We start from the raw sequence: 14,973 nt of genomic DNA on the forward strand, positions 1-14,973 counted from the left end.
CAAGGAACGATGGGAGCTGAAGTCCGCTCAAAGCCTGCCCTCCCTAACCGCCAGCGCCCTAAGCAGAGGCTCGAGGTTTCCTGCCTTCCCTCCAGCACCGCCCTGCACCGCCCCACCCCCGACTTAGCCTCACGACCCAGAGATCCCGCCTGCCGCCCCTCCCACGGGGACGTGGCTCCCCGAAGGTAGAGCGACAGGCCCAGGCTGTGCTTGTATTTGCCTGGTGGACTGCGTGTGTCCTAGGACTTCGGAGACTCTGGGTCAGCCTTCTTGCAACACTACCTGAGCATGTGACAGTAGAGCCCCGCACAGCAGGAAGGCCACCCCCAAGGTTCACCGCCACCCCGTGCGGGCACCAAAGAACCAAGCAACTCCTGCTGACCCCGGCAAATGCCTTCCTTTGCGGTATTCAGGTCTCTGACCAACAAGGCTCGCTGCCTCTGCGCTGCCTGGGTGCTCGCCCTGCCCCGCACCCGCACCCCCGCCCCGGGAGCCAATAAGCACAAGACTACTGTCAGACAGGGACGGTCAGGGCCAGCAGCACCTGCACGTTTATCCACAGGCTGGGCGGCCGGGCCCGAGATACCATTGAATCACTCTATAAAACCCAGAGGAAACAAGGAAAAAGTGCGAGTCCAGGGAACGGGGCCGAGGTCATGCAGAGAGGTCACTGTTATCAAAACGCTCCTGGTCATACACTTCAGCCACCACCTTGCGGCCAGCAAACCAGCGCCCATTGAGGGCCTGGATGGCCTTGTGAGTCTCAGAGGCTACGGAAAACTCCACAAAAATCTTGACAATGATCTCCGCGTCCTCTTCCTCGCCCTGTTTCTCTTGGTAGATGATGACACGGTTGACAGCACCAAACTTGCCACACTCCTCAGTCACCTCCCCTTCCAGGTCATCGTCGATGTCCTTGGGGTCCACCATGTTGCGCAGAACCATCACTGTGGACTGTGGGGGGGACAGCTGAGAGCTGTGGCTGGCTGGACCGCCCCACCCCGCCCGGCCCCACCGGCCCCGGTGGCCCACCTCCTGCTTGCGGAGGAGCTTCTGCATCACCATGTGGCGGGCGCTGCTTCCTGAGATGCTCATGTGCTCCTGCTCACTCAGCATCTCCGGCCGCTCCGACTCGGGAAACAGCTCTTCCTCCTCCTTCTCCTTCTTGGGCTCCAGGAGACCAAGTGTCGGAGGGCTGGCCAGGATGGGATTCACCACACCCACAGAGGGGATGGTGACCGGAATGGGAGGCCGAGCCGGGGTCACACCTGCAGCAAACCCACCGAGTCAGCAGTCACTCCCCCCACCTCCCTCCATTCCCAGGAAAGAGCATGGCTGAACTGCCCTGGGGCGCAGGGGGCCCAGGGGGCGAAGAAGCTCGTTAAGGACAGCTGAAGGCATCAGGCCCAGAAGAGCAGCAGTGGAAGGAGGGAAACCTTGACCCACCCAGGCTCACCTGTGATGACTCCTGGGGCCTGGGCAGCCATGACGGCCTGGGGTAGAGCCCCCAGGGGCTGGGCCAGAGTCAGTGCAGGGGACACCAGTCCAGGAGTGGCTAGGGTACCCAGTACTGCTGCTCCAGCCACTGCTTCCTGCAACCAAGAAGGCCACCACGCTTAGTCCTGGATCTGGGTGCCTCCACTCAAGACCATAAAAGGGCCAGTCCCCACAGGACCAGTGGTCCCAGTGCCCACTACTGAACCACACAATGGCACCATTCCTTACCTGAGCTGTAATCTTGGCTGTGGCTGCAGCTGCGGCCACGGCAGCAGCCGGCGGGAGGCCTCCAGGTGTGGCCGGTGTAAGCAGGGGCATAGGGGGTGTGACAGCCTTGCCCACCCGCAAGTACTGGCCCCCCAGATCAAAAAGGTTCATGGAAGACACGGCATCCTGGGACGATTGGGCTTTCTCATATTCTGCAGAGCAGGAGCGCAGTGAGGGCCAGCCTTGGGGCTGGGGTGTGGGGGGAGGGGGCTTCACCCCACCCCCACCTTCCCAAACTCACCAATGAAGCCATAGCCCTTGTGCTTGCCAGTCGTGGGGTCCCGAGCCAGCGTGCAGGATTTGATCTTGCCAAAGGCCTCAAACACACTCTTGATGTCATCATCCGAGAGGTCCTGGTGCACGGAAGCCACGTAGATGCGGTTGAAGGCTCGCGCCTCCTCGGCCAGCTGGTCTATGATGGGCTGAGCCTGCCCTATGTTGCTGGGTCTGCCCACCTGGGGTAGAGACAGGAGACAAAGAGCCCCCAGTCAGTCTAGGCTGGCTATCCGGACACAGAACACACTGCACACTGGCCCCAAGGTCCCCTCCCCAGCCCTCACCTTGATGTTCCTGCCTCCCAGCATCACGGAATTCATCTGCTCCAAGGCCAGCTGGGCGGCTTCTGGGACCTCATACTCCACAAACGCAAAGCCCTGGACATAGGAACGTGCAGTTAGGCCAGGAGAGTGCAGAGCTGGGGCGAGGTGGCAGACGGACCCTCACCTTGTGCTTCATGGTGACGGAGTCCCAGGACATGTCGATGCTCTTGATAGGCCCAAAGGGGGCGAATGCCTGGCGGATGGTGTCCTCCCCTAGCTCGTAGTAGATGGAGCCCACGTAGACCCGGCACATGATGGCCAGTGCCCGCTGCCGCTGAGCCGCCATCTGGAGCAGGAACAAGGGGAGACAGAGCCACTGGCCTGTGAGGGGTGGCGAGACGCTGGGCAGCCCCTTCCCCTCCTGGCCCACCCCTCCCCCTCCTGCTCCGCTGTGGGGAGGGCTCCCCACGCGGTGGTGTGGTGCAGGATCTGCCCCTGCAGTCAGGGTGGCGGGGGTCGGCAAGACCCCAGCCCAGGAAGGAAAGTTAGGCCTGAAGGCAGGAAACGGACACACCCTGGCCCACCCAGGTCCCGGGCAGACTGACAGCACAGCTGACAGCTGGTCGGAAGGCAGGGCTGCAAGCCCTCCACTCTGGGGCCGGGCACCTGGGCGGGCTGGGAGGTCCTCTCAGGGTCCTGGCCATGCACTCAGATAGAGAGGGAAGGGGGAGCCGCCAGGCTGCAGGGACGCTGGTGTGAGGCAAGAGAGGGGGCAAAGACGGGGCAGCTACTGCCCAGAAGAGACCCCAGGGAGGAGGTCAGGAGCCCAGTCAGGGACTCCCCGGAGAGAAGACTGGCAGCACCGCTCGCGCAGCCCCATCGCCTTGAACCCTCATAGAAAGGGCTGCTGGTCCCTGGGAGCCTCACGAGGGAGCGGAGCCACCGAGAGGAGACGCCCCGGGGTCTGTGCGGGTGGGCGCCACCGCCTCCATGCTGGGGCCCCCAGTCGCTCGAGGAGACACTCCCACCCGGCCACCTCAGATAACAGGCCTCACGGGCAGCGCTCCAGAGCCACTCGCCATGGGGCACTGGGGGGAGACCAAAGGCCCAGGGCAGGCCAAGGAGATGGGCCCTGGCTCCAGCCCCTCAGCGGGGGACCCCCACACCCTCCTGAGGTTCCCCATAACCAGAGGCCAGTTTCTTTTTTCAGATATGCCAACTGGTCTAGGCCAACTGCCAACTGGCCAGGCCCCCACATCCTGCCAAGAGGAGCCTAAAAATAAGGCTCATGGCCCCCAGACAGGACCCCCTCCTCAAACTATGCTCCCAACAAAGAGGCCACAGGCTTCCTGTCGAGATCAAGGACTGTCCCCCCCCCCAACACTTATGTCCCCTCTTGCGCCAGATGCCCCAGATGTGAGACCAGCTGCCCCTGGGGTCAAAGTTCTCCAGGATAGGAGCATCTCTCCTCTTCAGTGTGGGCTCCCCAACAGTGGGGGTGCCCAGAGTCCCCTGCCTGACCTGCTCCCACAGACAGACGCTCCCTAGAGAGGACACGGGGTCTGTCTGGCCCCTGAGGACAGGACCGCGTGTCCCCTGTGAGAACTCACGCTCAGGGACGGCCCCTGGGAAGGCCACGTTTCCCCCTCAGACTCCCAGAGGGGCCTGGCCTCCTCCTCAGCCTGCCTCTGGGGGCGGGAGGGGCATCTCCTCCCCACATTCCTCTGCTGACAGCAGCCGGGGCCACAGCCACCACCTGCTCCCTGCCCACGTGGACTCCGCCCCTTGCTGACAGCCAGGGTGCGGCCCAATCCTGCTCCTTCCCTCTCTCCTTCACGTGGGTCCCCCCAGCCCCCACCCCCTTCCCCCATCCCCCCTCCAGGGTTTGATGGGGCCGTGAGTTAAGACCCTTCTCTCCTCGGGCGCCTGACCCCAGCCAGGAGCCCGAGCAGCCTGGTGCCCGGCGGAGCTGGAGGCCTGGTGGCACACCCGATGTGTGCAGGCGGCATGGGTGCGGGGGGCCTGGCGCGGGCAGCTGCCCTCCTGGCCGGCTGCCCTCTGCAGTTACCTGGCCGGTTAGTTTTAAGGCGGGCCCTCAGAGCAGATGCAGGCCTCCCCAGGGGCGGTCCCGGGGTGGGTGCCCCCCACACCACTGGCCCCGCCGCGCCTGGCGCTCTGCTGCGCGCGTCCTGAGCTGGCGGGCAGGGCCGGCCACGGGGAGCAAGGTCCCCAGCACATGGGCGCACTGCCCCCCTCTAGCCCTGACTAAGGACATGAGCCCCGGAAGAAGTGAGCATGTCTATTGACCGATTGCAAAGGTGAGAGAGGATCTCCAAAGCCCATTGTCACTGCTGCCATCTGAAAGACAGTAAAGACAGAGTTCAGTCTGTTGGAGCCGAGCAGTCTCCGCTCTCGTCACACCTCACGCAGACAGCGGCAAGGCCCGGAGTCCCCGCCCTGCCAGGAGGCCCGCCTGCCTTCCCACACTGCCGGGCACCTGGCTGGCCACCGGCACCTGCCCAGGGGGGCCTCAGAGCCCCAGGTGCCCCGCCCCGCAGCCTGGCCGGCAGGGGCAAGAAGGAAGGGGGAGGAGCAGGAGGAGGAGGAGGAGGGGGAGGGAGGGGAGGAGCGGACGGAGCACAGTCAAGAGCCAGGCACCCCTGGCAGCGTGAACGTTTTGCGGGCTGGGCGGGGTGCGGGAGGCTCGAGGCCCAGGCCTGTCGGCTTCACCCTGTCCTCTTCCCCCATGGCCATGGCTGCCTCTGGCCATAAGCCTAGAGCAGGGCCCTGGGGAGGCGTCCCCAGCCTGTCCTCTCAATCCTGGGCCCTGAGCCGCTGGACTGGACTCACTGCAGGGGCGGGGGCCTGACCGCTCTTATCCGAGGCCGTGGGGGTGGGGAGAAACGCCCCTCGGGGCTACACCATCAGCCTCGCAGCTGGGCACACGGCTCGGGGGTGACCCAAGGCCACAGTCTGAAGTCCGAGAAGAGGAGCCTACTGGGGAAGGGCAGGGGTGCAGGGCTACAGAAGAGGGTTGGCAGGGGCCGTGGGCTCTCAATAGGTGGGTAGGGCTGGGCCACTCGTGCCTTAGGGAGGAACCCGGGGGTCCCAAGGAGTCCTTGAGAAACGGAGCACCACAACACCTCGCGGGGATGGCCGCAGGCACGAGTAGGAGAGCAGCGGCGGGGTGGGGGCGGGAGGGTGGCTCACCTGCAGATTGGTAAGCTGCTGCTGCTGGTGGGCGATGGTCTGCTTCACCAGCACGCTCTTGATGCTCTGCTCCATGGCGTACTTCTTGGCCTGCGAGAGAAGGCAGTGAGGAGCACTGGGGGGCCCGCCTGTGGGGAGATGGGCCTTCCACCGCCCCCAAAGGCATCCCCTGCCGCGGAGCCCCAGGAGGGACGCGCTCACCTTCTGGAGGGCCTCCTGCTGCTCGGGCGTCAAGGGAGGCAGTCCCAGCTTCGCGGCTGTGCCCTGCCCGTTCTCCATCTTGATGGAGTCTGTCCCCTGCAGACGGGAGCAGGGAGATGGCTGAGAGCAAGTCCCCGACGGCCCTCCCATGGCCCCAGGCCCACCCCGCCCTCTACCCGACCACTGCGCGTGGCCTGCAGCTCAGCCCGTCCCCAGGGACAGACTGTCTCCCGCCTGGGGCGGACATGGGTCCAACAGCCCAGTGCTGTCCCAGACCTGTCTCCTCCAGGACCCACTGGTAAGACACACACCAAAACAGACAGGCACGATGGGGTCCTTGGCCCACCCAGAGCAGCTGCAGGACCCAGGCCCCTCTGGAGTCACCAAGACAAGCAATGAGCAGTCAGAGGAGCCCAGCCCTCATGGCAAGCCCGACCCCAGAACCTCAGGCTCAAGTTGCACAGGAGAGCTGGCTGGCACTGGCCTCCCAGACAAGGGGAGGGCCAGGGCTCTCTGAATGTTCTGGGATGCCCCGCTCTTGGGCTGCCTGGCACCCAGGCCCCCAACATCATCTCACAGCCACAGACTCAGCTTCCCTGCTCAGGACCAGTTCTAGGGACCACTCAAAACAGCAAGTCTGGGAGGCGCCACCCTCCCAGGACAGCTGCAGGCGGTGCCCCACCCCCAGCCCTGCACACCATCTGGAGACCTGGACTTGCTCTCCCAGCCCACCTCACCAAACTTCTCCCTGGGCTATGCTTAGCACCCTGGCAAGAGAAGCCAGAAACAGGCCCACCGTGAGGGAACAGAAATGGACACCCGCCAACACGCTGGGTGAGCACAGGAACGAGGAGATGCTCTGACAGTGGCAGGCCCAGCCCGCTGCGGGGCCAGGGCGGGTGCTACGAGGAGTGCAGGTATGCCCTCTGCTGAAAGGCATTTCTAAGCTGCTGGCAGGGGAAGGACACAGCCGTGGGAGTGGCAGGAGCGTGTGTGCGGGGGCTCGGAGCACACCTGCCCAGTCACCAGGCGCTGGGTGGCTAGCAACCGTCCGGACTGGGGATTCTCCAACCCCAGCGTGAAGCTTCGGGAGGACAGCAGGGACGAGAGGCAGGCCCCCAGCACAGGAGTGACGGGCAACCAGAGAGAGAGGCACAAAGGCGGCAGGAAGGGGCTGGCGACCCAGACCCCAAGAAGCACCCTCCTGACCAGCTGCAGTGCTAGGTTTCTAGCACAGGGTCAAAGGGCGGGAAGCTCTGGCAGCCCCTCCTCTGGCAGTGCAGTCTGGCTCCTGCACGGCGGTCCTCTCGGCCTGCCCGCCAGCCCCGAGCCCAGTTCTCCTCAGTGGGAAAAGAGGACGAGGGCCGGGGCCACGGCTCCAGAGCAGGCCGTCACCATGGTGATCAATGCCAGCCCCTCTCAGCCCCTCAGAAACTTCTCAATCTCCTCTTTGTCTTGAGAAACAAAAAGCCCTTCTCCTACCAACCAATGGCTGGCTACATAGCCAGCCAGATCGGGAAGGGCTGGCTAGAGGGACACCCTGGCCCCCCTGCCCATCAGCTTCAGCCCCCATAGCTTCCCAGGATCCAGGCTGCATACCACAGCCCTCCCCAGGCAAGCTGGGCACCCGGCCCCAACAGCCCACACAGGCCACCCTGCTGAGGTCCTGCCCAGTCCTCTGGAGGCAGGCACTGCCATGCAGAAGCATAAAGAACCTTCTTATCCGAAGACAGCAAGGCCCAGCGCTCCACCCCCACCCCACGGGTCTGGCGATCAGCACTGGCTGAGACCCTCCAGGCCAACGCTGAAGTCGAGGCCCCAGACCTGTGCTCTGACCTGCAGAGTGGTTGGCGTTCATGTTTTACTTAGAGATCTGAAGGGAAACTCTATTTCTGGCTCTTAACACCACCCTGCACATTCTGAACGACACGTCCACCCTCCTGTGTGACACCAGCAGGGAAAGGCACGCACCGCCCGAGGTTCGGGCCCACCTGACCACAGCCACCATCTGCCCGGGATCTGAAGACACGTGAGGCGAGGACGCCAAGTGGATGCAGAGAGGAGGCAGCTGGAGCCAGGAGGGAGGCTGGGTGGCAAGGGGGCAGGGCAGGGTCTCTGCCCAGAAGGCAGAGTCCCCGGGGCTCCTCCCGCTCCCACCCCCCAGCCAGGTTTCTCTGGGGCCAGGGACGCGCAGGCAGGCAGGCGGGCAGGCGGGCGGGCGGGCAGGCAGGCGGGCGGGCGGGCGGGCCTGAGGGCAAGAACGCTTAAGGGCAGTACCTGTGGAGGTTTCCATTTGTCTCCCGCTGCCACCACTGCCGCCGCCGCTGCTGCCGGCTCGGACCCCCCTCCTTGCTGGCCATTGACCTGCTGCAGGCAGGAAGGAGACGGTGTGACAACATTCGCAGACCCAGCCGCCCGGGCCCTCGCTTGTCTTCCCTGGTTAAGAGCTGGACTCTGCGAGGACCAGCAAGGAGCCAGTCAGAGCTCTGACCTGGCCCTGGGGCTTCCTGCAGCTGCCCCTCCACGCCTCACCCTGCCCGCTCCGCTCCTCCAGCACACCTGCCGCTGCCCAGAGCCCAGGCCCAAAGGGCTGGCCAGGAGAAACCAGAGCAGAGGCTGGGGCAGCCCCAGGCTGGCAGTAAGTCCTCAGAAAGAGATAGTGTGGAGAGCTGAGCTGTGCTCCTGGGCCCCGCTCAACAAAAGGCACTCGCTCCTGGGTCAAAAGCAGCCCTCTGGCCACACAGGAAAAGACGACCAGGACCACAAGTGGCCCTCTCCCCTTGAGGCAGACAGAGGCACCTCGCTAGCAGCCTGCACACACACTGGGCCAGCCCACACCTCAGTCTTGGTCCCGAGGCCCCTCCTGAAGATGGCTCTGACTGGCAGGCCGGGCAGCAGGGCTGCCTCTGTAGGCTCCCCTATGCCTCCACCCCCTACACACTGTCCAGGGCTGTCTAACTCAGGGCAGGTGAGAGTTTGGCCACATCTCGAGGAGCCAAAGAGCACTTGGTGTGAAGCCAGCCCAATGGCAGAAGGTGGGCAACATCATGGAAGTCAGGGTCTTAGTGGAAGGGCCCTGAGACTTCCCCACCATCTCAGAAGTCACAGAGCAGGAACCCACTCCCAACTCAAGCGTAAGACCCACACACATCTAGGACGACAGCCTGGGGCGAGAGCCCTGCCCACCCTCAAGGCGCTAAGCACAAAGCCAAAGACGCTGGGCTGACCTGGCCAGACTATGTCTCAGGTGCTCCAGCCTCAAAGGAAAGACAGCAGCACAAGCCTAACTGCACTAGAGATGTGACCAGTGGGCGTGGAAGCTGTGGCCCACCCAGCGCTGCTCCTTCCCTGGAACCCCTCTGAAAGTGGATCACTGCTGTGAGCCATGAAACCATGCTCCAGTGAGAGACAAAGGAAAGGGGGGCCCTTCTGATAGAGGTGCTACCCAGTGGGTGCTTGGCATCTGGGGAGAGGGTCTGGCTGTGCTCCAAGTGCCCTGGCAGCCCCCAGAACACACCAGAGCAGAGGCTGCCTTGCAAAACCCCAAGAAGAGGTAACTTCAGGTCTGGGCATGTAATCTAACCTCTTGACCCCTGTGAATTAGATCAACTTGAGGGCACATGTACAGATGATTTCCCACTCACCCAAATAAGTGCAGCAGCCAACAGGAACTAGGACAATGCTGAGACCAGAGATGGCTCAGAAGAGGCTTTGCAGGGAAATTCAGTCCACCCAGGACTCACAAAGGACAGCCGACCCCAGGGAATTCACGGCAGAAACAACGTCCCCAGTCCCACAGAGCCTAGGGCTCTTTTCTAAGCAGATGCTAAGAAAGCTTAGAGGGAACTGCCCTTCATCATTACAGCTAGTCTTACGCTATCCTCCAGCCGTGACCACAGCAGGCCACAGTCACAAAGCACCCCAGCAGCAGGCAGCAGCGCCTCGAGGGGTGCAAACTCCCTCTGGTGGGTGTATGTGGGGTGGGGGAGCGTGTGTGCAGTGCGGGGGTGTACACGGTGTGTGTGGTGGGGTGGGGTGCAGTGCAGCCCCAAGATTCCGGGGCCCAAACCCCTGCACTGCCACTAATCAATAGCCCAGGGCAAAAGAATCATTTCCATTAGAAAACCAGAAAAATCAAGTAATTACTTAACACCTCCAGCTTCAGGCTCATTAGGCCTGTCTCCTGGGGCAGGCAGGAAGATTCAGCGAGTGGCCAACTCTGGCCAACTCCATTTACAATACATAAGGCAATTCCTGCACATGGCCAGCAATCCACAGGTTTCAGTGATTTTTTTTTTTTGTATTATTACAACATCCAGAGTCAAGTCCCCACAGCAGGACTCGTGCAGGACGCTGCCTCCCATCTGGTCAGTACCCTTCACGTGGCGCCCTGCTATCCACAGCGCGGGCAGGTTCTGTGCGGGGCACTGCGGATGCACGAAAAGCAAGACAAGAGACATGCTAGCCAGCACCGACACGAGGTTATTTCTGTAGCACAAGCCCGAAGGAGAAAACCAAGCACAGGGTTGGAGAGAGGGAGTATGAGGGCCCCGAGGCCACAGCAGCAGAGACAGCTTCTCGGTGAGGTGACAGGCAGGCTGGGACCCACAGGAGAAAAACAAGCACCTTCACCTCTGGGAAGGTGAGGGAGGCCAGTGCTTTTGCCAGATCGAACTCCTAGGACGATGGTCCCAAGTAGGAGTGAGCCCAGGTATCAGAGGAAGGGCCCGTGGCCTGTTTCTGCAGTGACCAGGCGGAAGGCATACAAAAGTTAGAAGAGGCTCTTCTGTATCTTCCTGGGTTCTTCCCCCCGAGATCACTGTCCACCAAGTCCAGTGCCACTCACCCCACCTCCCACAACAGCCAAAGCCACAGCTTAGGGCAGCAAACCAGCACTCTTCAGCAGGCACAAACCAGAAGATGGAGAAGCTTTTGCTATGCCCCTGCAGCACTGCAGGGAACTGGTGCCTCTTCTAGAAACCTATTCATTTGAAAGGTTAGAGGAGGAATGTGTTAGGCCACAGACTGGACCTCATTCCCACAAGCTGATAAGGTAAGTCTGGGCCTTTACAGTTTGTATATGCATGTTAACATACATTCATTAAACTCCTGTGGACAAGGAAATGGCAACCCACTCCAGTATTCTTGCCTAGAGAATCCTGTGGACAGAGCCCAAAGAGCTGCTGTCCATAGGGTTGCACAGAGTCGGACATGACTGAAGCGACTTAGCATGCATGCGTGCAGTGGAGAAAGAAATGGCAACCCATTCCAGTATTCTTGTCTGGAGAATCCCAGGGACAGAGGAGCCTGGTGGGCTGCCGTCTATGGGGTCGCACAGAGTCAGACACGACTAAAGTGACTTAGCAGCAGCAGCATCAACCTCCTGAAAAGGATTCAGACGGGCAGTGAAGACCCTTGTTGAAAAGCCCAGCTTCCAAGGTCCAGACCCAGTGCACACACCCAGCCCCACTGTGACACCACCAGGTCTGGCCCTGCCACAGCTGAGCTGGGCGCCCCTGAGCAAGGCTGGGGTGTGGTGCTGATGCAGGTCTGCGGGTGCTCGGGGACACGAGGCCTCCACTCTCACTGGTCTCTGCTCCTTCTACACCTCCCCAGGAGTTTTGGTCCTTGTCTTCAAGCCTCCCTCTCCATCATCTTAAAACTCTGGTGACTTAGACAGTCACCAAGGCCTCCACCTTCAACTCTCTTCTCTCTAATGCCCCTGTCACAAAGGTGGTTGCTCCTGTGGCTTCAGCAGGAAGCAGGATATGGCACAAGGAAGTCAGTGAAGTTAGCCAAATCTGAGACTCACACAGCGTGGGCCCCCCTCAGAGCCTGGGGCCGCCTTCTCACTGGGAGTCCGCTTCTGCCCCAGTGAGGCAGGTTCGCCCCCTCTGTGGCCATCAGAGCCTGAGGGAGGCAGCCTAAGTACGCCCGCTGACCCTCAGATCTCCCCCATCAGTCCAACCTCCAGCCACACGCCTCTCACACAAACCCCATCCATTAGACTGAGCTGGGGAGGGGTAGGTAAATAAAGGGGTGAAGTTCCCTGTGAGGGTCTGTGAGGGGACTCAGTGGCACAAGTCTGGGAGGAGGAAGAGTGAAGAGAGACTTCCCCAAGAAGTGCTGTGTGAGGAGAGGCTGTCCATCTGTGCTTAGCGCTCCATGTGGCTGAGCACTAAGCAAGGCAGGAAAGATGCCTTTACGCGCCCTAACACCTCAGGCACCCTGAGTGGAAACTGGTCTCCAGCGCCCAGCAGACGGCGGAACAGGGCAAGACTGTCTTTCGTTCCCTACTGCTCCCCCAAGCCCTCGCATAGCGCTTGGGACAATATGACTGCTCAGGATACGTGCAACGAGAGATGTAATGAGAGGCCTCGTCTTCCCTTCCTGAGTAGGGGTTGCAGGACGGAATCCCTGCTGGCTGGAGACCTCTTCTCCGCTGGACATCAGCAGAGAGCCCGTTCACAGCTCTGTACTCAAGAAGCGAAAGCCTCCCTCCTCAACAGGCCCGATCCCGTCCTACAGGCCCGCCCTGCGGCCCCTACACGCTGGAGGGGGAGATGCCACGGTTCCACGGTGCTCCGCCTTCAAGTCTGGGATACAGGCTCACAACGTGGGCAGAGGGGAACGACTACCGTCTGGCCCCGCCCGACCGCACCGCGAAGAGACCCGGGTCGCCACACGGCACGGGCACCCCCCAACCCCGGTCAATCCCAGCCGCACCACGGGTCACAGCCGCGCCAGGTGCTCCCGCGCCGGCTGCCGGAAGTTGTAGTCTGCGGGCCGGAAGCTGCGGCCGCAGGCCGGCCCCCCTCCCCTCGCGCCCGCCCCGCCCCCGCCTCGCGCGACCGAAGGCCGCAGAAGCTCGCGCTGGGCTCCGGAGCGGCCGCTACGTCCCCGAGGGACCCTCGGCGCCCTGGCCGGGCCAACAATCTGCTCCCGCGGTCTGAGCGGCGGCCCGCGGTCACCGGGGTCTCACTTACTAGCGCTATGGTCGCCGTCGCCATCTTGTGCCCGTCGCGGCCGCCGCGCGCGCCACACGCTTCGGTTCCTTCCGCGGTCTCGCGCGATCTAGGCGCCGGCGGAGGCGCTCTCCAGAGAACGGAACTCTCGCGATTAAAGGCCCTTTCCCCAGCGACGTGGAAGGAAAAAGGAACGCGCTTCCGGTGCGGGGAGGAACAGTTAACGCTCCGGGAAGGGCGCGCGGAAGGGGCGGGGGCGGGGCGGTGGCGCGCGCGACCGCCCCGCCTCCGCCTGCCGCTAGCACCGCCCTCCGCCGGCCTGTTAGCGTCCTAGGTCGCCCCTCCCCTCGCCTCTCGCGGCCGCTTTTCCTTCGCTGCTAGGTTTCTCTGTCTCCTTTGCAGGAAAACCCTGAGGCCGGGCACAGATGGCCGGATTCTCTTTAGAGCTGCGGTTGAAAACTGCGACCAAGAATCGCCTTTTTTCGGACTCAGATTTCGAAATTCCTCTTTGCATCGTATCTCTGAATGCGCCTACCAATGCATGGTGTGTTCCCTGTTATGGTCGCATTTTCTCTTTCCAAAACTGATAGCGTCCTAGAGCCACCGACGTAACAGTCTGTAGAACTGCAACCCAAGAGACAGGCTTCCGAACCAATCCCCTGGGAAGGGTATGCACTCAGTCCCCTTAGTTCTGAACTATAAAGTTCCAGGTGTCCATCCCTGGCGTTGAGCTGCCCTCGACGTTTATTGCATGCCACACCCAGTCCCAAGACCCTCACTCAGAGAAGCTCAGGCCCTGACGTTGTCAGCTTAGCAACTTCAGCCTGCCTGAGGTAGCAAAGTGTCTTCCCCAAGGAGGCAGGTCTCCTCTCAACCCTGGGAGGCTTAATGTGAAATACAGACACCCTGATTAAACACGACAATATTTTACTCATTTACCTTTCCTCTAAAATGATAAGAAAGAGTGCTTCGTTCAGTCATGTCCAACTCTGCGACCCTATGGACTGTAGTCCACCAGTCTCCTGTGTCCATGGGATTCTTCAGGCAAGAATACTGGAGTGGGTTGCCATTTCCTACTCCAGGGGATCTTCCCAACCCAGGGATCGAACTCATATCTCGTGTCTCCTGCATTGGCAGGCAGATTCTTTACCCCTAGCACCACCTGGGAAGGTTGCACCACCTTTATAAAGCCAGAAACCCCCAAAGACAAAGAGGTGGAATGTTGTGGAGCTGGAGGAAGGTGGACAACAGGGGCTGCTTTAGCATCCTGGAGGTCGAGGTCCAAGAGATGGTTCATGTGAGTGCAGTCATGACAAGGAGGAGATAAGAGCTCTGGCCCTCCTGGCAGCGACTGAGAGGTGAGCTCCAGCAGAGGCACACTTGGAGGGCCTGCCTGTTCTGAAAGTGGGGGAATACATGAGATTCCTGCCTTTCTGCCACCTCCACCCCTGGCTCCCCAATCATGTGCCACTCACAATCCTCAGAGAGAAGAGCCTGTCTCTGCAGGATCTCCCAACACACACACACACACACACACACTAGACTGGCCGTTGAGAGGTGGGGAAGAGAATGACCCGGCTCCATCCTTGACCTCAAAGCTCACAAGGCAATAAGCGCCAAGGCAACCCAGGAACACCAGACACCTGAGGGAGAGGAAAACTGGAAAAGGAAAAGGGACTCAGAAGGAATAGAGCCAATAGAGCAGGCCAGAGAGGAAAGAAAAAAGAAAAGCTAAAACCATATCCTTAGAGATATAGGATGTTGCATCAAAGTACATGAACAAGATGCTGTAAAAAAAAAACATTCAGCCAGTGAGAAAGCAGTTGCAAATGAAAAATATGAGAGGAAAAGGAACAGTTAAACAGATAAGTTGCAAGATAAAGTTGAAATCTTCCAGAACGTATAACAATGAAACCATATAGCTAGAAAACAGACAATGGAGTAGTGTCACACTCGTCAGCACTCTGCAGTACTAGAACCAGCGGGTGCCTCAGAGGCCTCCATAATAGGGTGGGCTGGGACTGGAAGAGGGGGCAAAAGCACCACTCCCTGGTGCAGCTCTGCCTGTGAAATCTGGCATTGCTGCGTTCAGAGTGCCAGTGTGCTGGGCACTGTTCTCGTTCCTTTTCACAGTTAACTTGTGCAAGCTCATGACCACCCCCATGCAATCTGAACCACTGTCTCAGAAGCAGCTGAGTGGCTCCAGAGCCTCTGCCCCTAACCTCTCAGAAAATAAGTCCAACATCTAAGTAAGCATTCCAGAAAAGGGAAGGGGAGAAATCAAAACAGCAAAG

General features: G+C 61.0%; 1 protein-coding gene and 1 long non-coding RNA gene across 7 annotated transcripts; one reads left to right on the forward strand and one right to left on the reverse strand.

The window, feature by feature from the left end:
* Positions 1–517: 517 nt before the first annotated feature.
* Positions 518–12,925, reverse strand: PUF60 (poly(U) binding splicing factor 60). Of its 6 annotated transcripts, none has more exons than XM_006045177.3 (12): positions 12,701–12,925; positions 7,992–8,078; positions 5,715–5,810; positions 5,514–5,603; positions 4,611–4,661; positions 2,488–2,649; positions 2,325–2,417; positions 2,006–2,219; positions 1,726–1,916; positions 1,457–1,592; positions 1,033–1,268; positions 518–954 (listed from the first exon to the last, which is right to left on the reverse strand). In XM_006045177.3, exons 1-12 carry the CDS (start codon positions 12,722–12,724, stop codon positions 655–657), a joined length of 1,680 nt encoding a protein of 559 aa, XP_006045239.1. In that variant the 5' UTR covers positions 12,725–12,925; the 3' UTR covers positions 518–654. The 6 variants fall into 6 exon arrangements, with proteins under 6 accessions (XP_006045239.1, XP_006045238.1, XP_006045241.1 ...); XM_006045176.3 differs by having other exon boundaries at positions 7,992–8,081; XM_006045179.3 differs by lacking the exon at positions 4,611–4,661.
* LOC123329358 lies at positions 12,743–13,765 on the forward strand. Its single transcript, XR_006544752.2, has 2 exons — positions 12,743–12,883; positions 13,082–13,765. It is a non-coding gene; the product is annotated as an uncharacterized LOC123329358 (long non-coding RNA).
* The last annotated feature ends 1,208 nt before the right edge of the window (positions 13,766–14,973 follow it).

Source organism: Bubalus bubalis, chromosome 15, assembly GCF_019923935.1.
Source record: "Bubalus bubalis isolate 160015118507 breed Murrah chromosome 15, NDDB_SH_1, whole genome shotgun sequence".
NCBI classification, from domain to species: domain Eukaryota; kingdom Metazoa; phylum Chordata; class Mammalia; order Artiodactyla; family Bovidae; genus Bubalus; species Bubalus bubalis.